Source organism: Nestor notabilis, unplaced genomic scaffold (assembly GCF_000696875.1).
Source record: "Nestor notabilis isolate BGI_N333 unplaced genomic scaffold, ASM69687v1 scaffold7763, whole genome shotgun sequence".
Lineage (NCBI taxonomy): Eukaryota > Metazoa > Chordata > Aves > Psittaciformes > Psittacidae > Nestor > Nestor notabilis.
Window position 1 is genome coordinate 18,506 of NW_009921465.1, and position 22,858 is coordinate 41,363.

Sequence of the window (22,858 nt, forward strand, 5' to 3'; positions counted from 1 at the left end):
CCTTCCTCCTGTCCTGTTATTTCATACAGAAATGTTAATACTGCTTTAATAAGAAAAACTGCCGATACTGTAAGAGAATGTGCTCCACCCCTGCTCTCCATTATTGCAGTGTTTGTACTTAACTGCCTTTATGACTGGTATTTAATAATAAGCAGTTGTTGTGGGTTTTGCATTATTAGATCAGCTACTGTAAAATAAGCTGAGTTCTGAAGCTTGGGTTTCACTTTAAATTTTAAACAATACATCTTTTTTAATATCTTAATTTCTTCATACTACTTAAAAATTCTATAAATGCTATGAAATTGAAGTTGTACATAAAGCATTAAAATGTGACAACCTGTATGTTTTTGCATTGTGAATCATACACCAGATTTCAGAGTTCAGAAAGTTTAAATGGGGAGAAGTAAATAGGTGTTTCACCATTCATCACTCTGACTAACTTTCTGGTTCAGACAGAATACGCGCCTTGTCTTTTCAGTGTGAGTGGTATGGTGTTCTGCTCTGAGCACCATAAACTATGTAAAGAACAAAAACAAAGAGCGATAGAGCTATTGTCTTGAACTGTGTTCTTCAGCCTCTGTTACCGTCGTCATCTGGAAAGTCTACATAAATGCAGCAATACATGCGAACAGTGCCATATTAAAAGCCTTGCTCCTACAAAGTAGAGAACTAGCTGTGAAGTACATGTTTTGGGATGTCATTAATTGCAGCTAGGTTTGGAGTGCAGTTCCAGGTTTTGCAGGAACACTTTCTCTACTAGAATCCTTGTGGGCTGATACTACATAATTACCTGACTGGTAGCTGTAGGTCAGTATGGTGCTTCCTTCTCTTTCTTTCTTTCTTTTTTTTATAACCAATAATTTGGAAAAGAACAGTAGAATTTTCCTGTTTTAACTTGTTCTCTAAACAAATAATTAGCAGCATAAGAGAAGTCCTAGTGTGTTGCTATTGACTTTGCAGTGGTGGTACACCTTTTGCCTTCAGTTTAATTGCTTTTCCTTTCCATTTTGGTGTGGCAGATTTGTACCTGATCTTTTATACTAACTTGGCCACTGTAAAAATCATTCGTTTATCAGAGTGGGGGTGGATAAAATTGCAGTGCTGCAACAAATAGTGCTAAGTTTTGTTTGCTTTTTAAGAGGTGCAATTACCGTGAGTTTTCTCCAGACTTAGAAATATGTCCTCCCGCCATCTCTTTTTCTAATTAAAAAGCAGCAGATTGAAAAACTGCTTGGTACTGATTGTAGAACCATGGAGTTAAAGGCAAATGTGTCATTTTATAGGCTATAAAATACATTTTTAAGATGAACATGTCATGAGACTATTATCATGATCTCTAGCTTCACTTTGTCATTCAGCAGCTTTTGATTTAAGGAGGGGAGTCAGCTGCAAAGACAACTCTGTCCTGGAGGACACAAGTCCTACATGCTGAGAGTGGCTGGGTGGAAGAGGTCTTCTGCATCCTCGAGTATTTTGTAACCAGGAAGATCCTCCCAGGCTTACAGGAGTGTTCACAATTCCTTTGGTTTTTTTCCTAGGGCTTCAGCTCAACACAGTGCTTAATGCTGCAGTGAGCTGGAGGAGAGAGAGTGCTAGCTATCACTGAACAAATGGGGAGATGGATCAGCAGAGGAGATTCCCTGCCTTTTCCATATAAGTCTTCTGTACACAGGTGTAACAGCGGGATGGAAGTTAACCCTTTGTGAGAACAAGCATCTGTTACGTTAAATCTGGATTTTATCAAAAAGAGACTGTGGGGAAGCAATAATACAAGCGTCAGACTTTCAGGAGTTGCAGATCAAAATACTGGGTCACTCATGCAGCAAGGGAAGCCCACTGTGATGTATCAGTTTACAGTCCTGGCAGATTACAGTGTATTAGGCTTCAAAATGCAAATTAGACTTTGCATATTTGCTTTCTCAATTTTTCTGAGCAGCTAGCATTGGAGAAGCACTGCTCTGTTTCGGAACAACGTGCAGCCTAACTTCTCAGAAGTAAGCTCACCAAGTTTTAAGGAGAGATAAGATGTACAATTACTGGACCAAAATTGTCAATTGTTACATGCTTAACAGCAGTTAACCACATTTTGGTTCCAATTCTGCTACATGTTGACTTAGCTTCAGAAAAGAATTGGGTAGCATGCAAATTCTGAGACTGCAGAGAACAGCCTTTCTACATTAGTCCGGATCTTGCTATTTAAAATTCATCAAATTTACAGTAACCAGAAGAATTGAGAAAATAATGTGAAGCTACCTAATTATGAAGTGAAAACTTCCTGAGAGACTTTTATATTCATTCTTGGATTTCACACTGTTTGTTGGTAACTTTGTTGCAGCTTCTTGACATGTGTATGGCATTTAGATGATCATCTTTGAGGTAGAAAAATACCTTTTTAAATAGTGAAAGTAGTTATATTAGCACTGCACTAAGACCCTTTTTTGAAGTACCTGACAACAGAAGGGTTGTGTAGAAGGATTTTTTCATTTTTGTTTTTGTTTGTTTTGGTTTTTTGGGTTGGTTTGTTTGTTTGTTTGTTTGTTTTTTTGGGGGGGGGCGTTTAGTCTTTTTTTTCTTACCCTCAAGGTGTTCTGTTTAATAGAATTCCTTTGCTTTATATGGTGTTAGTGATAGGAAAAGCTAGCGAAGCATTTTTTCCCTGCTTCATAGTCTGATCTTTGGGCAAGAAATAGCAGGCATAAAAGCTTAAACGTTACCAGTAGGTTTTTCAAAGCTAGGAGAGGCAGGTACTTTTGCTGGGATTTTGCTACTTAGGTGATGTTACTTCAGCCTACATTGATTTTTTGAAGTGCCTCTGTTAGTCTTTTAAAAGGTAATAAGTGGGTAAAACTTCCCAGAGGCTTTGGACTTGGTACAGGCAAGGTGTTAACTGTATTTGTGTGTATGTGTGCATTGTAGCCAACAGTCTTGGAATGTACCTGGCTAGCAGTGGCTGCACAGTACAGTAACTTGGCATGTGTGTAGTACGTGAGGGACCTACCTGTGTATGTGCTTCGCATGTAGAGAACTATTAAAGGCAGTAGCTAGGTGGGACTGCTCCATCACAAATGTGTGTGTTTGTACATACGTGTGTATCTGTAGTATATCTATCTGTAGTTTATGTATCCCATGGAGTCTCCAAACCTCTTCATTCTGTGAGGAATGATGCATAATTAAGCACATATTTCTATGAATAAAGATACAGTTTTATATAGAATTATTAAGGAGTATGCATGTAAAAAACTTCTGAATACTCATTATCTCACTTTCTCTGCAAGTGAAGTTTGAGAGATGCCAAGATAAATGACCAGGGTGAAATCTCACAAGAATTTTTATTGCACTCTTACTGAAAGAAACTGGGTTGGAGATTAACCAGTAAACATTATTTTGGTAAAGGAATGGTTGGAATCTGGAGCCTCAGGTGTTCTGCATGAGGAATCTAGAGGTGTAAGGAAACAGTTTCAAACTCTGCAAGTAGTCTCCTATTTTGAAGCCAGCTTCACATGAAGGAGGAAGGTAGAGTGAGCGGAACAAAATTACCTTCAGTTGACCAAGTCTAGCCATTTTGCAAATTTTCCAAATACAGAAATTCATTTATTTCTTCAACATTTAGAAAAGCACAACTTAATATTTGAGAGCTGTGCGACAGGGTTGAGTTACTGTTTAAACCTCATGCTGTGAATAGACTGGGTAACTTTTCCATTGAGAAATACGAAGTGTCAATAGGCAAAATTCCCTAAGAAGTTTAAAGGGGTGTGTGGGCAATCGTCACTTTCTAAAATGACACTTCATAGTTAGAAACAGACCAAACAGAGACGACTGGCAGGAGATTGGACACCAGTTCTTGATATGACTTCATCTAACCAAAGCTGGAATGTAAGGCTCAGACGGATTTATGGTATATGCCATTTTTGGTATTCAGTGTAGAAATAAGCACATGACCTGTTCGCTAGTGTCTCTTTGGTCTGTGGTTCAAGATACTGCTAAGAAATCACTGGTGTGTGTGTCTGTCTGGGAGCACAATATTCTGTATGTTCTTTCTTTTTGATGCAGTGTACTTCTGCTTTCAGGTTCACATAACGCTAAGGACCAAAGAAGCATACATAACATTTCTGTGGTGCTGGGACCAACCTTCTGAAAGAAAACTCTAAAGTAACTTTTTGCCTTGAAGTCGTTTGTCCTGGGACTGTCTTGTCTTTGGAGAAGAGCTCAACAGAGAAAAGATTTTTCAGATTGGAACCATTATAAGTAAACCTATTTAAAGGACTTGCTACCTGGAGATAGATTTACGGAGTCCTGCTTTTCATCTGTGTTCCTACTGCAGACTGTAAACAATGAGTGAGTTCTGGTTGTGTTTCAACTGCTGTATTGCAGAGCAACCTCAGCCTGTAAGTATGAATATTGCCAATGCTTTGTTTTTATATAATTAACTACATTGTTCACACTTTCTGGTTTTCTTGCATTTTTTCATATTACTGCTGTTCGACCAACCTCAATGAGAATTAAATAATTAACTAGCATCATGGCTCTGTGGGCACAAAAACTGTCTGTTCCAGGCTCTTGTCACACAGATACTTTCCTGTCCTTGCGATCAAATCTATCTAAAGTCTTTGTAAAGAGCCTTTATTTATTTGAATTGAAAAAGAGAGGAAAGGAAGGGAACTAGTCTAAACCAATCTAAACTATCATTGTAAAAAAAGCAATTTTTGAGTGGATGTATGCAAATGTCTTGGCTTCTGTACGCTTAAGGCTTGCCTTCAGATGTGGCTGGAGAATGATGAAGGAAAGTAACAATTCTGTTAGAAAGCCCAGAGTGAAATCCAGTTCTTCTCCACCTTAATTAAGGATTTCAGCCTTAATTGTTTTATTAATTTTTTGAAACCTTAGGAAAGTGAACGGATGCACTCATACTGTAAATACTTTTTTTTTTTTTTTTTTGAAATAGAATTTGGAATGGTTGTTGTGTGAAAAAGTACGTAGCAAGCGGTTGGATAGAAGCACATATCAAAGCATACTTCAGACAGAAATACAGTAATAGTATTTGGTTTCATATATTTGAAGTACCTTTGGAGTGTCTTCCTGAGGCCAGTGGTGTTAGGAGAAAGTCTGCCTGCATGAAGGTGAAATTAACTGGGAATATGGTTAGCACTGTGAGGAAAATCATTATATGGTGTGACATCCGTATCAAGCTAAATGAGTGTACAGAAAGGACAGTCATCTTGCAAATATGTGGAAAAGAGCCCCGTTACTACTTAGGGTATGTCAGAATTAAAGTGGCCAAGAGAATCATGAAGTGAATAGAACAAACATTAATATGTTCAGATGATAATGTTTGGCTTTAGGGAAGCTGCAGGATTAAAATAATAATAATCTGATGTTAGGTGGTGTCATTGCGCAACTCGTGAATGCCAAACTGATCCACTTAAAAGTGTAACCATTACAATTTTAACAAATGAATGCAATTGTACCCCTTAGCCCAGTAGAGTTGTGGGAAATGAACTCTGAGATACCAACAGGGGAAGCTGCAGTCCTCTCCCGTTTCTTGGATGCCGTGCAGTCCTTTAAAATGCTATCTGTGTCCATTTATAGCCAAAGTTACTGCCTAGTATTTGGAACATCTGTTTCAATTAAAAATAAGGCATGACTGTTAAAAACCTTTGAGATGGAAAACAGCATGTTTGTTTACAAGAATCCTGAGGCTCAGTCCTTACAAAATCTTGACTTATGTTTTAGTTATTGCCCCAGAAATACACAGTATGCTAGTACAGCATGTGGGTCGTAACTCACGGAAAGGGTAGAGAATGTACTTCAAAAGTTGAGAAGAGGGAAACAACCCATTTTTGTTGGACAGTTTCTGCTGACCTCATAGTGTGCATCTGCTTAGAAAAATAAAACCATCCTTATGTTTAAGATACAAATAGCACGTTGCTATGCATTGACCTAGTTCCTGAAATCTGCTTTTCAAATGATGTAGAAGCCTTGCTTGTTATGAAGTGCCAAAATTTTTCAGGACGCACCTCAGATTAGAAAGTTTTGGGCTCTCCTTGACATGCTTGACAATAGCTGCTTAATTGTCCTTCCCCTGCAATTGTTCAGCTCATTTTGCTGTGTTGTACAGCTGTTGTTCAGCCATGCGCTGTTGCTGTAAGCAGAGTATTTAATCAGATACATACACATCCAAGTACAGGAGTGTTTTTTCCTCTCTGGTATGTAGCAAAGCATGTACTGTCAGCGTGTGCATTCAGTCTGTCAGTTTAGCCCAGGTTCTCGGGAGAAATGCCTCATCTGCCCACTTTAATCCCTTTCAGGTGCCTTCTTTCATTTCTACCTCCTGCATCTGAACTTCCTCATAGCCTGAGTGTCACAGCCATCAGTTTCATGTTCAGCATTCTCCTTCTGTGAAAGGACTGTTGTGGTCTTGTAGCAACACTAACTCCCTCCAGCCTCTCAGAATATAAGACCTTGAAAGCAGGAAGTTACTTAATTTGCCACTTGCTCTGATCAATGCTTAAAATGTTCCTTTTGTTTTTAAACTTCCATTCTCTGAAACTCTTTTATTTTCTCATTATCTTTATCAGGTGCTGATACTTGGGACACCTTTCATGTCACAGATAGTGACACAAATTTTTATGGAAAAACTTTTAGTAGTTGCATGTTTCTGTGATATTTACAGCTTTCATTGAGCTAAGGAGCTCTCCTACTCTCTTGAAATCAGAATGCAGGAACTGTCTCTGCTTTCTTCTGGCAAAACTCTAGCACATTACATTAGGAATCTTCAGTACAGCATCTCTATTCTTTGCACTATAGTGCACTTAAAACGAAAAACATGTATATGCAGTGAGTCCTTTCAGAAAGTTTAATAGAAGACTATTAATCGGGCTGTACACAAAGGCATTTTCTAGGTTATTGCCAATACTCTGTATGCCTTCCAGACTTGCATACAGGTGCTTTCCAGTGTATTTTCATGGTTTTGAACCATGTCTTTTTAGATAAGATTTGCAAACTGTATGGCAATAAAGAACATATTACTTACCTAATTTTACTGCCATCACTTTCCTCATAGCATGCCCCAGGGCAGAACAGTAACAGTGTTGCAGTTACATATTAATGCACTTTTAAGGGGTCCTTAATTAAAAGACAGTATTCAAGTATTATGGTCATCTCTTGTTGAAATCTGTCACAGCACAGCTTTCTGTCTTGTGTCGGTGCTAAACTGATGCACCATGTTCCTGTGGAATAAAACACAGACATCTTGGAAAGCAGTGTTCTTCTGTCTCTCCTAATTTTCTCTGGTTGCTAAATGTTTCACTGGGTGTTTCCAAGACTGCAATATTCATAATAAGATCTTGGAAGGGGCATGTTTGAACATGGGTCTCTGCTTCACTAACAGAATGATAAATAAATAAACTGAGTATGCAAAGAAACAAAACTAAATAGTGATGCAGTTGAAGGTGCATGGTGGCTTAGGTCTTGCTTCTTAATAGCCCAAGGTCTTTACTACAGTAAAATGCAAGCAAAAGCCAAGGGAAGGTGTTCTCTTACCTCCTTCTGGTTTTCTCATGTCAAGTTTGGATTGATAAGATATTTTACCACACTGAAGACTGCAGGCAACCAGCTGGTTACATACCTGCTTTCATTATACCTGGGAGGTGATATTAATCTTTTAATAACTATGTTCAGATTTTCTTGGTTGGTTAAATAGCCTGAATTAAATGTCATGATCTGACCCAAACCTTTTTTTTTTTTTTTTTTTTATTTTGAGAAGAGTAGCATTTTTATGTGATTGCACTAGGTTTCTTACACCTCCCACTGATACCCTTTATAGGTTCTGTTAGCTGATCTTGCACTTTCCAGCGACGAGATGAGTTTTTCTTACCGTGCTTCCTGTGTGCTATCATCCCATCCACTGCTATGTTTCAACTCTGCCAAATCGCCACTACCAGATGTGTTGGTTGGTAGTGGAATTTGAGAGAGCATTTTATCTTGCAGATTTTCAGAGAAGATGTCCATGTTTTGTTGGGTTTGTTTTTCTTAGCATGAGTTCATTGCCTACACCAGAAATCTGTTATTTTTCTCTACCTTTTTTTAATGTTCTCTGCATTTTTAACTTGCATAGTTAATTTTTGCTCTGAGAAGCCTTTGGTCATGATCTAGTGCACTCCTACCTCGTTTGGGCCACTGCCTGGTACTGCTGAGCTCTACAGTTTACTTTGACCTTTTAGTAAAATGACTGCTCTGCTATAAAAGTACAAACTGTGCTCTCCATCTTGTTCCAAGCTTCCTTCTGTAGTTAATTAGTTCCTGGTTTGTTGCTTATCTCTTGCTCAGATGACTTCCATTTTGCATTTTGTCAGAGGGCTATTGCAGTTTTGCTGCATGCTATGCTGTAAATGTTTAAAGTGGTTTAGAAAGTGAAGTTTCCTTTATCTCTTTTTTGATCTGTGAAAGAGGATTGACCAATCTGTATTTATAGTGGGAGACCCATCTTAAAATACAGACAGAAGAAACCTTGCACATACTGATGTATTTATCAACTGATCTGAATGCTGAATGACACAAATGACATAAATGGTCTTGATCCTGATTACTTAAGAAAATTACCCACATGGATATTGTCAGCTCTGGCTTTTTTGCTAGAAAAGGAGTCATAGATGTAGCTAAAGAACTACCACCGCAACTCTTAAAAACTTGAACACAGTAATTAAGCATTCAGTATGCATAACAAATGCAGAATAAATTACGTTCAGTGGGCATGCACAGTAAATCGGGAGTTTGCTACTGAAGACATCCTGGGCCATTTGGTACAGCAGTGCAAGCTTCTCTCTCAAAATTACTAAAACTCTGGCTTTATTACTTACCAGCTTTGATCAGCCTACCACATTCAGTAAGTCTATGAAAGACTCAAATGTAAAAGGTGACAACTCTAGAGAGCCCTTGTATTTCAGAGTTGTCATACTGAGTTACATATTGAGCTGCCAGTTAAGATGGTTTAAATTCCTTCTATTTCCTATTCAGTGCTGTTGTAGAAGTAGCCTGAGGGAACACCTTATCAAAGAGGGCAGAGTTAAATAAACAGCAAAATGCTTGGCTTTTATTTCCCAAGTCTGATCTGTTTGTGCTGCTTTCAGCCTGATAGAGCTGCTTTAGATTTTTCTTTTGCCTCTAAATTAGCCCCCTACGCTTTAAAATATCTATTGTGATGTTCAAGTATTAGAATGGTTACAAAGACAACAAAAAAGGCAGTATTTTATGTATTTATAAATACTTGAATGAAAATCAAGTGAATATTTTGTGACCCTTTATAATGGCTCTGAAATCTGTAGGAGTTCTTAGTTAGCTGTACTGATGCTATTTATTTAGGGTAATAGTAGTTGATGGGATGGAAAACAGCTCTTGGGGGGGTGGGGTGTTGATGTGTGTCTTCACATTATGAACATATTTGAGGAAGGATGTAATATGCTTTTAATATTTACAGATTCTACAGAGCTTAGGCCTTCTGCTTGAACATGGGGAGGAGGTAGATTGTACTCTTTGTTGATCTGGACACCAATGTTAGAGCTATTGAATCGCTTGTTTCTTTTAACTAACAAAAAATTTCAGTGAGGAGACACCTTCAAAGGCAAAACCCAGTATGAGTTTCTGACAGAAGGCCCTGCTGTAAGAAATGCTGATACTCACCAGCACAAGTTCACAGTTTTGCAGCTGCCCAGGGAGTCTGTGCTGAAGCATTTATGAAATTAACAAATCCAGTGCAATTTTTTCAGCTTTTCACATTGCATCCAGGGGAGATAGGCAAGCATGTGGGTTTAGGGGCATTGCTACTTGCCAGCAGCTAGAGGCGGAGGTAACCTGGACATGGTCTGAGAGATGTGCACTTTTACTGACTCCATATGGAAGTATGCTTTGTGTTAGTGAATAGAGGAGTCAGTCATTGCCCTGAAGCTAAGTTTTCAGCCTTTCAGCTCTAACTGGTTTTGATATGAAAGGGAGTATTGAGAGTAGAAGCTTCCTCTGCTGCTATCTTAATGTATTTTTTTGTAAGTTTTCTGTAAGGGATCCGAGATGTTCTGTTGCAGGCAATTCTTAAAACCAATATGCAGCTCACAAAATACTCATTTTTAAATGGCTGTTTTAAAGATCTCTGCCTGTACTTAGATTTTTAATTCCAACATGAACATTTCACAATTATTGGAGTTTTTCTTTTTTCAGACTTCTCAGACTTTTGGTTCTGCTGTTCCTATCATGACTCTCGCTTATGTATGAGACGTGCACAGTATCAAAGTTCCCATTGAATTACATTATAGCTATTCTTCGTGCGTTCTCAGATATCCCAAAGTTATAAGATGCCTGTTAAGACAGACTTTAATATGTAGTCACTTGCAATGATTTTCTCACATTCATCTTCAGAGTGGCTTAGCTGATTGCTCTAGAATGCTGACTTCTGTAATTCTGGGTTAATATCCTGTCACAGAGAAAGGAGAACAGAAGTGTGGAGGTTGGGCAGAAAAGCTGAAGCTGTGAACTGATTCAGGGAAGTAATGCCTCTCTGAAGCCATCAGTTTTATTTTTGTTTTTCAAACAGTTTTAGAGAGGTTTTTAGCTACTTGGGTGTACCCTCAAGAGAGCTGTAGTTTACTACAGCTGAGGAAATATACCATCGCTCTTTGTGTTTTCTCCCTCAAATAAATGTGTGACACCGAGTGATTTGTTGACATGTCATGCTCCAGGAGTGACCTGACATCAAAAGGGAGATGTTCACATGGAATTTTTTTTTAATGATAGTTTTAAGTTACATTATCTTGCTTCTTGCAGTCATTAAATTCAGCTCATTCAGTCTCAGAAAACAGCATGGGTTTATAATATGTTCTCTTCAGCAGGCATGAGATCTTCGTAATTGTTTGTTTCTCTTTCTTGTGGTAAGACTGTTTTTCAGTGTGAATATAACTACCCTTTTTGTTCTGCTTGATGATTTATCATAAAGGACTACCTGGTTCATAGATTGTATATTTTGGTACTAGGATGCTCCCAAACCAGAATATTTTAGTTTTAGTTCATCTTTGGCAGGCCTACATTATGGTTTAGATGTTTCTAACCTGCACAAGATGGTTTCAAGTTTGTGTGTGGCTGCCTTATCTGTGGAGATTGAGAAATAATCTCCAGATTACCAAAATTTGGGTAAAAAAAAAAAGGGGGGGTCGAAACTGATTTATCTTCTAAGTTTAGCTAGACCAGCACTTCTTTGCTAGCATTGCATGGCTTTTCATGTTCTACTGCTGTAGCATGGTGGTATTAGGCAGCTAGAGCTACCCATTTCTGAAGCAGAGGCTCAGAGCGCCTCTCATCACAGTCTACAGCAGGAAATGCTGCTGTTTAACGGAGGATGCCTTCCAAGAAATTGTGACCTTTTAAATGCTTGTACTTACTTAAAAGTCAACAGCACTTCTGATAGGTAGTGACTGTGGTGACTGGTGAGCGCAGATGAACTCTCTGGAAATCTGTGTCAGTCTCTTATTCTGGCCTTAGATTGTTTTAAGCACAGGTTAAACTCTTGCCTCCACTGAAACCCCCAAGTTATGCCACTAATTTTGAGTTTTCTTGTAGGTCAGGCCTGATGCATTTGAGAGGTCAACATTGCTGTCCTTGTTTTACAGCTGGAAGATGTTAGGCAGGTTATTTAGGGAGCTGTGTGGCAGTCCATCGGTGGCTTCAGAGCCTCTGACCTTAAATGATGAAAAAACAGAAAAATAGTTTTGGTAGATGGGGTGATGTGGTAGGTAGAGAAAAATGGATAAGATTCGGATAAAATGGAGGAAAAGACTTCAACAGGATTGGTGAATAGATGATAATTGGTGATTATGCCACAATGATATAATTTGAGGTGATGTCATATCAGGGTTTTCAAAAACAATTGCATAAACAATAATTATTAATCTTTACCTCGTTATGTATATTTGCCTAAAACTTGCCTTTTGGGTTGCTTTATCAGTTTTGTGAACTGAAAAACTGCTGCTTTCAGGAATTAAATTATCTAAAGAAAGCACAATTGGCTCTGTTCAAATGGAAACTGAAGCTGTATGTTATGGGAGTGTTGTATTTATAAAAGAAAATTACTTTTATGACTCATTACGTTCCTCTAAACATAGGGGGCTTTCAAGCCAAATATACTTCAGGTAGATTTCTTGAAAGATTTTGGTAAAATTAATACAGGACAATATGTCACTTAACTCTCTCTAGAACAAATATTACTTTAAATACAGCTTGCCATCCTCCAGTTACATTTAATTTCTAAGCTTTAGGATGATGGTTAAATTGTAGATTACTGTTACAATGAGACAATAAATCCTGCAAGGCATGTATTCCAAACAAATCTGCTAGGATACGCAAACACACACACATTTACGAGTGTGTGCATGCGTGTAACATACTGGATTGCTTGTACCCGTGGTAGCAGCTTGGCATTGCTGAACTTGTAAAGAGAAGAAGAAATGCCAGCACAAGAATAGGCGTGCTGATCCACAGAATAACAAGCAAAGGAGCCTACAGGCCTTTTATTTTCCATGGAAAAATACCAAATGCATAATTTCTTTTTTTAATATCAGAATTAAGCTTTAAAAATTAAATGCTTCTTCAATCTGTAATGCAAAAAAAGGAAGATCTGTGGGAGGAAAGAAAATAAATGCAATGTCTGTACTTCAGAGAATAAAAATATTGGACTGATGTGAAAGAGAAGAGCTGGGGCTATTTTGCTTTTTAAAAGTATTTTAAAATCTGTCAAAGATTCTTAAGCCTATTGTGTTGTGTGGATATTATCTTTGCTGTAAGCTAACCATGAAGACAGTGCCAATCAGTAAAACACTATGCAACCAATGCTAGGCTGCCATAATCTGCCGTAGTATTTTATAAATGTGGGGGCATCTTGTTCCTCCTTTGAAGACAGTAAAATCAGTCTCCTTATACGCGGCTGGTAGCATGCTTCCTGTCACCAAAATTACATTCTGCAATATCTTGTCTCTTGCTCACTCTTTCTGAACTTGACACCAGTGTAAACACTAATTTCTGTTTAGTCAGAGTGAACAGAAGAGCTTACATCAGTCTGATCTATCTTTATGTAATAGAAAAAGTGAGCAGGTACTCTGCAGGGTCTTACATTACGTAATAAATTTAGTGTTCAGAATTGGTCAGCTTGCGTTATTACCCCGTGAAAATGAAAGAAAAATTATAAAGGAAATAAGAGGATTTTTGAGGGGGGGTTATGTCCTTGTATTTTTTACCTAAAAAAGACGGGGAAAACTTTCTTTCTGAAGCACGCTCTGAAATACACCTTGAAAGCCTGTTTTACATTATAGTTGTTTGTTGGTCAATAAAATGTACATCAAATGCTCAACTCTTACAAGAAACCACTTTTGAAAATAAGTAAAATTTCCAGTTGCCAGGTCTGCAAACTTGATCTGCATTCAAAGTCAGCTGAATCTTTTTCCTACACTGGTATAGTAAGTTTTCTGCAAGTAAGCCCTTTGCTTCAGCTCACTGGAATTTGGTAAATAATTTGGTCATGCCCAAGAAGGAATAGAATTCAGCTTAGGCTCTCAGCAATGTTGCCTCTGCAGGCACTGCAGGGGTGAACATCACTGACAACTTTTTTATGACTGAACATAGCAGACACTTGCAATGTGTGAGACAAGAAATGCTGTGGGATGTTAACTGTGATATGTCTCATACTGTTACTGTTCCCCAGATAAATAACCACACCGAAGTTTTAGATTGTGTTTTATGCAAGTTTTCCTGTTTTAGTTTCTTAATCAAGAATGAACTGTAACTATATAATCTTAAAACACAGAGGAGTGGTCTGAAAACGGAACCTGCAGGGAAACAACTGGGAAGGACAGAAAGGTTTGGATGTCTCAATTTTTTCCTTTGTGATCCTGAAGACAGGATGTGGAGTGTCTTTGGTAATGCGTGCATCTTTCAGTTTTCTGACTTTTTTAGCTCTGCAGCTGGAAAACAGAACACCTTTGTTCTGTTCTTAGTGGAGAAACTTATGTTTGCCCTTGAGTTTTAAAGAATATTAAATTCTTAAAATGTACTTTAAATGTATTTGCGTTTTCAGTATACTGTATTAAAATTAAGACTTCAAAGCTTACGATACTATGTTTAAGATTGTCTAGAATGATGTTAGAGAGAACTAGGGTCACTTCTGAAGCTGTAATGTTTGGCTTTGTGTAAAAGCAGCTGGAACGTAAACCAAGTGTACATTGTTTTTAAGAGAAACTTATTAAGCTGCTGAAGAGCTATAGCAATTTCTTTTTTTTCAGGAGGGACTTTAACATACCTGCTACAAATAATTTAGGACAAAGAAAGGTGAGGGAATAGCCAGAAGCTTAAAGTGGCAGGATTTCTTAACACTACTCTATCGTCTTGTAACTCTACAGCCTTTGAGATTCTTTACCGAGGTAACTTCTAAATCAATTGTTCTTCCCAGTAGGAGAAAACAGCAGCATATCAGTAAAATTCCTGCCTGGATGGCTGTCAAATGACGAAGTTGACTAATACCTTTAGGGGACCAGGACAGAGGTTACAATAGAGAAGAGTGAGGAGCTGAGGCAGGGAGGACTCCTGAGAAGTGAGTATGTGGTGGGATGTAAATGCCAAGTCACATGGAAGGATGATTTTTTTCTGGCTGTCCATGCCTGCACACATGTTCATTTCACCAGGTTGTGAATAAAGAGATGTGGAGCAAATACCAGAGGGATGGCAGGACTACCACAGCCTTCCGAGTTTCAGAAACTGCAGGATCTGAGAGAGCTCCATGGTGCTCACTGTTGCAGTGCCAAAGCTTCCCCCCGTTCTGCTGAATGTTAAAGAACCGTTCTTTCCTATTCTTCCTTTCTTACGAAGCTCCTATATATGGGCTTATTCTGGCAAGACCTGTAGGTCTGACACACTGAGAAAGCCACTAAATTTCCTGGATTTCTCCAGTGGATCCAACTTCGGAATTGACAGTACTAGACTGAAGGTATGTACTAGACAAAAAGGTATGCAAGTAGGAGACACAGTAGTAGAAATTCTGCTCACACAGTAATAAATTTATCACAGGTCAATTAGTGCAGAAGACCTGCAAAGCAGGGAGGGATAGGCTTGGCACAGAAATGGATTAGTAAGTAGAAAGGTTTTTTTGAACACTATGACCCGCCAACATTGCTTCTATAATGATTGTGTGATGTGCTGTTGATTGTACTTGTTAGTCTGGCAGTAAATTCTGAATCATGAATGTACTTGAGACTGTCTCCAGCAAAATTTGTGTGTTGTCTTAGCACAGCTAGTGGAAAGAGCAAGAAGCTATTGTTACTCCTCCTGAATACTTCTTTTCAATGGGGCTGAGTTTAGAAGAGTAGAATTTGACAAATAAATTAGGAATTTGGGGCATTTTCTGACTTGATGAAATTTAAATAGTTAATGATTGTTTACACTCAAAACCTGAGGAATTGTGGCATGCCTCAGCTAGACTATGCAAAAGTGCCTGTACATGCTTGGAACTGGTGTTTTCCTTTTGATAGGAGGTTGGGCAAGGCGGCAAGTATTCCTTTGTTTTGCTAGGGAAAGCAGAACACTCCTTGAAAAACCTTCCTTGTTGAACTGAAATAGGTAGGAATACAGTGCTGAACTACAAGTTTTCCCTTTTTTCTTTATCTTTCAAGTCTACAGATTCACAATGGCACATCATGTTGCTCTTTCCTTGCGCTTGTGCTTCTGATAGGATTTGTTAAGTAGCTCCTGAATAACCGCACTCTGGGCACAGGCTTCTGTGTGGCTGCTCTGTTGGATACTATTCTGAATATGTCAAAAGCTGAGCAGAAAGCTATTTTAAGTCAAAGCACAGCTGTTGATTGGAACATTTCTCATGAGTTGCTGGTAGAGTACTCTTCCAGAGAAGCTTCTAGCTATGCTATGTGTGGGCTTGGCATCTCAGCATCCCTAAAATATCTACTTCCCCATCTGTTGCTAAATTGTCTTGGATGCTTGCTGTATTGTTTATTTTTAATTTTGTGTATAATGCCATCGTTTCAATGTCCACTAGTGCAATCACCTTTCAAATGCATGACTTTTTCATAGTACGGGAGAATACGGGAGGATGTTCCTGCTTCCCCTGTGTAGGTTGACACTCCTTCTTGCTTTGAATTTCAAGAATAAGCAAAGAGAGACTACATCATACATATTTTGGTACGCCCCTGTTCCAGTGACTTGCCTAAAATGAACAAGATGATCAGTTTTTCCAACATTCAAATTGGAGAGCTTTGCTTAAGTCCTCATAGGAGCAACCAGTGGGATGGCCACTGAAGCAAATTTGTGATTCCATGCTTATGTATGCTTCTCCACACTGCAAATCAGGGTACCCAAAGGTGTGTGACTGTGTTCATATGCTAATGAGGTGGCTGGTCAGGATGCCTTTGGAGCAGCAAGGAAAACCCAGAGTTAATGGGTTCACAAAGGTGACAACTTAGCAAGTAAATGCCAAAGGGAAGATTGACAGAAAGGTCAGCAGTCAGGAGTGTGTCTCATGGATCTGACACACGTTAAATGTAATAGGAATACTTCCCTTAAAAAAGGATTTGTACCAAAAAACGTATCTTCATTTGGATGCTGGAAAGAGACTCTTTGTCAGAGATTGTAGCGATAGGACACAGAGTTTGAACTTAAACAGGGGAAGATCAGGTTAGATATAAGGAAGAAGTTCTTTACTGTGAGGGTGGTGAGGCACTGGAACAGGCTGCTCAAAGAAGTGGTAAATGCTTCATGCATGGCAGTGTTCAAGGCCAGGTTGGACAACACCTTGGGCGACATGGTCTAGTGTGAGGCGTCTCTGCCCATGGCAAGGGGGTTGGAACTAGATGATCTTAAGGTTCTTTGCAACCCTAACTCTTCTATGATTCTGTGACTTAGATCAAGTTCATTTTGATAAAACTTCACTGTGAAGTTCGTAGTACTAAAAAAGCAGGTGAGTGCTTAGTTATTTCATATGCATATGCTTATAAACAGTAAGCTGCTGCTATTGGGGCAAACTAATGTTAAGCTTCTAAGATGACATTCACACGGAAGTATTTAAAAGCTGATGAATTCACTGTGTCTTTCTTGACTCTTGAGGGTATTAAATGTTGTGGCTTTGTTTTCACCTGTCGCATAAGTACTAGACCTTACACTTGTTACTCCTACTATGAAAAAATACCAGCGCTGTAACTCCTGAAAATCCATCTGCTCCCAGTAAGGGTATTACTATGAGTTGCATGCAGAGATTTTCTGAAAATACCCTGTGTGCTCCAGTTTGTTGTCATAGTCGAAGGTGAATCACAATGTGCAGTACCAGACTGCTCCTTTCAAGTGCATACGGCAGTGCACTTATAGCTATTAAGAGCAGTGGATGTTTTAACTAGACAGTCCAGAGAAAGTGTGAGCCTTAATTAAGAGATTATTTTTATATGGTGAGTGTGACTGAGGATCCTGTATCTGGCAGTGGCTATTGCTTGTTTGGAGGTAATAGTTTCTTATTCGTTCTTTTACTTTTCTGTGATAGTTTGGTATGTGCATATATCCAGAATGCACATGGGAGTATGGAAGTCTTGTATGTATCTTATGCAACATGTATGCTTCCATATAGGTTTAAAAGTGAGCAGATGCCTACGTTATTTTAGCCAGCTAGCTCTGGAAAGTCTTACTACAGGATTTGTGAGCACAAAATATCATTCCTTAACAAAGTAATTTCAGTATGCAGTGTACTTAAGGATACCTGAAGCTTTGCTTGTGTTGTAGCTGGAAAGGGGAATGACATTCATTTAGCTGAGCAGGAGGGGCTACATGTTGTAATCCTGACACATTCTCTAGAGAACTACAGCTCTTGTCATGCCAGATGACCTTACAAGTATTTCCTTTGTTCTTTCTGGAAAAGGTCAGCAAGTGAAAGAGAAGAAAGCCGAACATGATGCAGTTTGCGGTGTGTTGTTACTAGCTTTTATTAAAAAGCTATTAGAAATTTCCAGAAAGTTTGTATTGTGGTGTTATCTTATATCACTTGTTTAATCTGTATCTTTCAGCATGTGATCTCCCCACTGATTTTGATCACTGGGGAGAATCTATGATATCTGTGTAATAGGGAAGTCAGTTCCAGGCCACTCTACATTCTTCTTTATCGAAAGCTGAAGTTAGAGACTTGAAAAATCATCTAGGTGACAGAAGACTTCTGGATGTTATCTAGTGCAATCCCCCTACTCAGAGTAGAACCAACCAGACCAGCTTTCACAGGGACATGTCTGCTTGTGATCTGGGGATCTCTAAGGACGGAATCTAGATTCATTAGGTTCTTGGTCCAGCATTTGATCACCTACATCACAATTTTTAATTGGCATTTTCTATCTTGCAACTTCAGGTTGTAGTTCTTCATAGTATCACTGTCCCACCTCCAAGTCTCTCTCGCTTCTGTACCATCCTGTTAGGCAGTGGAAGACTGTTAAGACCTCAAGCAGATGTCTCTTTTAAAGGGTGAACAAACCCACTCTTTCAGTTCTCTCTCTCTGCTCTCATGAAACCCCACGTACAGTACTGCATTCAGCTCTGGGGCCCCTTCCATAAGAAGGACGTGGACCTGCTTGAGTAAGTCCAGAGTCCATAAGGATGATCAGGGGGCTGCAGCACCTCTCCTAAGAAGAGCAGCTGAGGGAGATGTGCTTGTTCAGCCTGGAGAAGAGAAGGCTCTGGGAGACCTTTTAACTGTCTTCCAATACTTAAAAAGGGGCTACAAGAAAGCCAGAGAGGGACTTTTTACAAGGGCACGAAGCGATATAAGAGAAAGGGGAATGGCTTTAAACTGATAGAGGGTAGATTTAGGTTAGACGTTAGAAAGAAATTCTTCACTGTGAGGGTGGTGAGACACTGGCACAGGCTGCCCAGAGAAGCTGTGGCTGCCGCATCCCTGGCAGTGTTCAAGGCCAGGTTGGACACAGGGGCTTTGAGCAACCTGGTCTAGTGGAAAGTGTCCCTGCCCATGGCAGGGGGATTGGAACTAGGGGATCTTTACAGCTCATTCCAACGCAAGCCATTCTATGATTCTATACAATGTGCACCAGAGCTTTTTCCCCTTACCTGTGTCATAGCTCTGGATTCACTCCAAAAGGTTGAGCGATGAACTTTGTTTCCAGCTTTGTGGGTTGGTAATAAGCGTTTGTTCCAAGCAGCAGCTACCACGTTAGAAGTTACACAGCCTGGCAACTGTTAAGAAAAGTGCGTATGTTAAATGCTAAGTTCTGATTTTTGCTGAAATAACACAAGCCAGTGTCACAGCCTTGTTCATCGTGTCCTGCTGTTCTTATCATTGATAAATTATCTTTTACTCTATAATCCAACTGCATAGTCCATCTAAAGACATTAAAGAAGTATGGTTGCTATAGGAGAAAACCAGTATTATTATATTAGATAACTGTTGCTTGGTTGGGTTTTTATCATTGTTAGAGGCATTAATCACCAGAAGTAGTGAAAATAAGTTTACTGGAAAGAGAAGTTAATTCATGGTATAATGTGGCAGCCAAGCTACCAGTTATAAATGTCATCATAAAATTGTCTTATTGTGTATCTTGAAAAGGACAGTACTGACTACCTATACTGGTAGTAAGGAACGGATTCTGATTTACTATGAGACTTAAATTTGTTTTAAGCATCTGGAATGGAACAAGTTCCCTTTAATGTGTGAGCTGAACACATTTCTTTAAAAGATCTATTTTCTTTCCTAGTCATTTGACCTCATCTGGCAAATTTTCCTGTTTAATTAGAAAACATAGGCTACAATTGCCAGTTTTATCATGTGATGACTAGCACTATCATAACATAATGGAATATTGTGTAAACACATCAAAAAGCAGCCACTTCAAAAGATTCAAGAAGGTGCTGAGTTTGCTAAAAGCAAAAGAGCTGTTTGAGATAACAATATGCAATTCAGTTTGAGGTATTAATTTACAGAATAGATAAATTTCATGTGAAGTTAAATTTAAAATCGGGCTGGAAGTTTTGATAAAGTCAGTTTCTCTGCCATTTTTTATTTTTTTATTTTCCCTTTTCCTTTGTCCTTTTTATACTTGTGAATGGAACTGCTAGTTCCTTTGCTTGGGAGTTCAGGAAATGACAGATTTGCTTGTTCTTTTTTTGCTGCTTGAGTCAGTAAATGCCAAGTGATTTTGCTTGAAGGCCAAATCTAGTGTACATTTGAAAATCAATTTATTGGATGCTAATTTTAACAGCTTACATTATTATTAAACTTACCTCTTTTAGATACTTTGTCTCAATTTCCTAACTCTTTCTCCTTTAACTGGAGAAGTCAGGTAGCATCCTGGATTTCTTGGAAACTCGATGAAAGCAGATTGTGCTGGAAGCCTGCTACTCATTTCTGTTGCTTAAGAGGTGTCATGAAAACCTGTACTGATTTTTCCACCTGCTTTGGTTCTGATGAAGCCATAATCTTTAAGATCCATAAGCAGTCCAGACTCTTAAAACAGTCTGCTGGAAACTGCCCATTTAAGGGACTGAGAAAAACATGTTAGTAATGGTAGCAGCTTTGGTGTTTTCGGTTGATGAGGATCATAGAGCTGTTCAGAACACTGTGCTTATAACCACATGTTACTTCCTTAGAATAAATCTGCCACTGAACTATGGTGATTTGGAGGGAGTAGCTAGTGATTTAATTTATCTCGCATATTATCTTAGTTGTGTTTCTCGGTGTTTCTTCTGTATGGTAGACCTCTTAACATAAGACATTTGAAACTTAAAGGTCTAGTTCTTCATCCTTGCTTCTTCAGTCAGTGTTAATTTATGGTTCAAAAATTAAACGTAAAAACTAAACATCTGCTAGTGCCTGACTGAACTTTTAACATTACTGTGGATGGTATCTCTTTAACTTCATCAGCTTTTGCATAGTTCTTGCAGATTGTATAAATGTCGGAATTGTCAATGTAAGCTCATGGGCTTAAAATGCTGGGGAAAAAAAAGTACCACATGGAAATGTTCAGGAGGTCTGCAGCCTTTTGGTCTAAAATACAATACTGGCTATAGGATGATCCCATTCATCCAGCCATTGCTTTCACAGTACCAATTTGCTACATAATGACCAGTTGCTAGAGATAGGAGTGTATTAGCATTCCAGCTTTATAAATGTACATGCATATTGTTGGCTTTAACATGAATCTCTAGGTTCCTAATTAGGGAGGACTGGGTGGAGAAATGCATCTCAAACACACAACACACAAAAACAAATACAAGGGATACCCTTGCAGCTCCTTTATGTAGGGTTTGATGGAAGACACTTTCTAAGACCTTCTTTGTTAGTTTTCATGGGTCCATATTGGGAACGCAGACACGTGATTCAGACCACAACATATCTTGAAAGACGACGGACATCCTGTGTGTATCAGACTATTTTGTGAGCATTACAGCACGTATGTAGGAGGGCAGAAAGCCACCTCTACAGGGTGATGTGATACTTCCCATTCTGATCAAGTAACTAGCTCTTCCTCTGTGTTAGCATACAGAGGATCAGTTGAGTGGCATAGCACAGGGATTCCTTTGCTGCTGGTGCTCTTTCCAGAGCAGATGCAAAAAGCAGGAGAGATCAAAGAAGGAAAAATGAAGGGTGTTTTCTCTCTCCTTCAGTTTTTCCTGTAACTATGTGAATCCCCCATCTTGAAGTGATTGACTATCTTGTCTTTGATTAAATCCTTTCCTTAGATTTCTGTCTTAGCTTTATCTTTGGCCTGTACTGCTTTTGAAATAGTAGATGAGTTCTTGAATACAAAGCAAGCAAACAGCTCTGTTTTGACAGAGAGCTCTATCATTGAAAAGTTTAATAGATCACTTTGTTCTCAGGGAAAAGTTATGAAACAACTATCTTGATTGGTGAAGATCCCAGAGACTAAATTAGCAGATTAAGAGCTTGGTTTTTGCATTTTGTTAGTTTGAAATTAGCACCAAAATGAACAGTAACGGTTCTCAAAAAAAGGGTTGCTGTTTGAGGGTTATTTGTGAAGGAAGGTTAAACAAGTAGCTGTAAGCTGCCATATAAATCTGATAGTTCTTAGTGGGAAAAAAAAAAAGGCAAATCACGTATCTACCTATCACTGACTTGAAAGCAAATTCACTGGGCATTGCATTTGTCCTGTCTACCTTAAAAACAGCAGTTGTGATGGCTCTACTGGGATTTCTTCTACTGTAGGGAAGCTGGGGATTAGGGTTGTTTATATTAACTTTAGATCTCTTAGTGCAGCAAAGGATTAGATGATGTGGTTAAAAGTAATTATACTTCATTATGTTCAAATTACCCTGCTGTTACTTAAAAGTCAAGCTTGCAAACAGCTATTGTAGAGAGTGAATTGCTTGTTACTGTATATGATGCCATTTCAGTGACTGAGATAGCAGCGACTGAGCAGTCTGAAAAACTGACCCTCCTGTTGTAGAAATAGGTTTAAAAACTGTGTAACTTTCTAAATTCAGTCACTTTTCTGCTTTGGAAAGAGCAACATTTCCAGATGTAATAAATGTAACTGGTCATTCTATGAACATAGAAATTAATTTTGCAGAGCAACTCTTTATTAGGATGTTTCACTTCCCTATTCACCAGGGGGAGTTTCCCAGTAGAGGGAGTAAATTTAAGTCTTGACCAAGGCTTCAGAGGGAAATTAAATGTTCTTTTCTTATCTTCTTGCCAAGAGAGATAAGCCTGTTTTATTACAGTAATCATTTAAGAAAAGGGAATAACTATTTTTTTTGCTTAACTAGGTTACTGAGTCTGAAAGCTAGCAGTAAGCATTGCTAAGTAGAAGGCAATCCTGACAGG

General features: G+C 38.7%; 1 protein-coding gene across 1 annotated transcript in view; it reads left to right on the forward strand.

Moving 5' to 3' along the window:
- Positions 1-4,331: 4,331 nt before the first annotated feature.
- Positions 4,332-22,858, forward strand: part of CDC42SE2 (CDC42 small effector 2) — a 30,605-nt gene continuing 12,078 nt past the window's right edge. The window contains exon 1 of the mRNA XM_010011162.1: positions 4,332-4,385. Within this exon, the coding sequence (XP_010009464.1) occupies positions 4,332-4,385 (54 nt within the window). The remainder of the gene's footprint in view (positions 4,386-22,858) is intronic.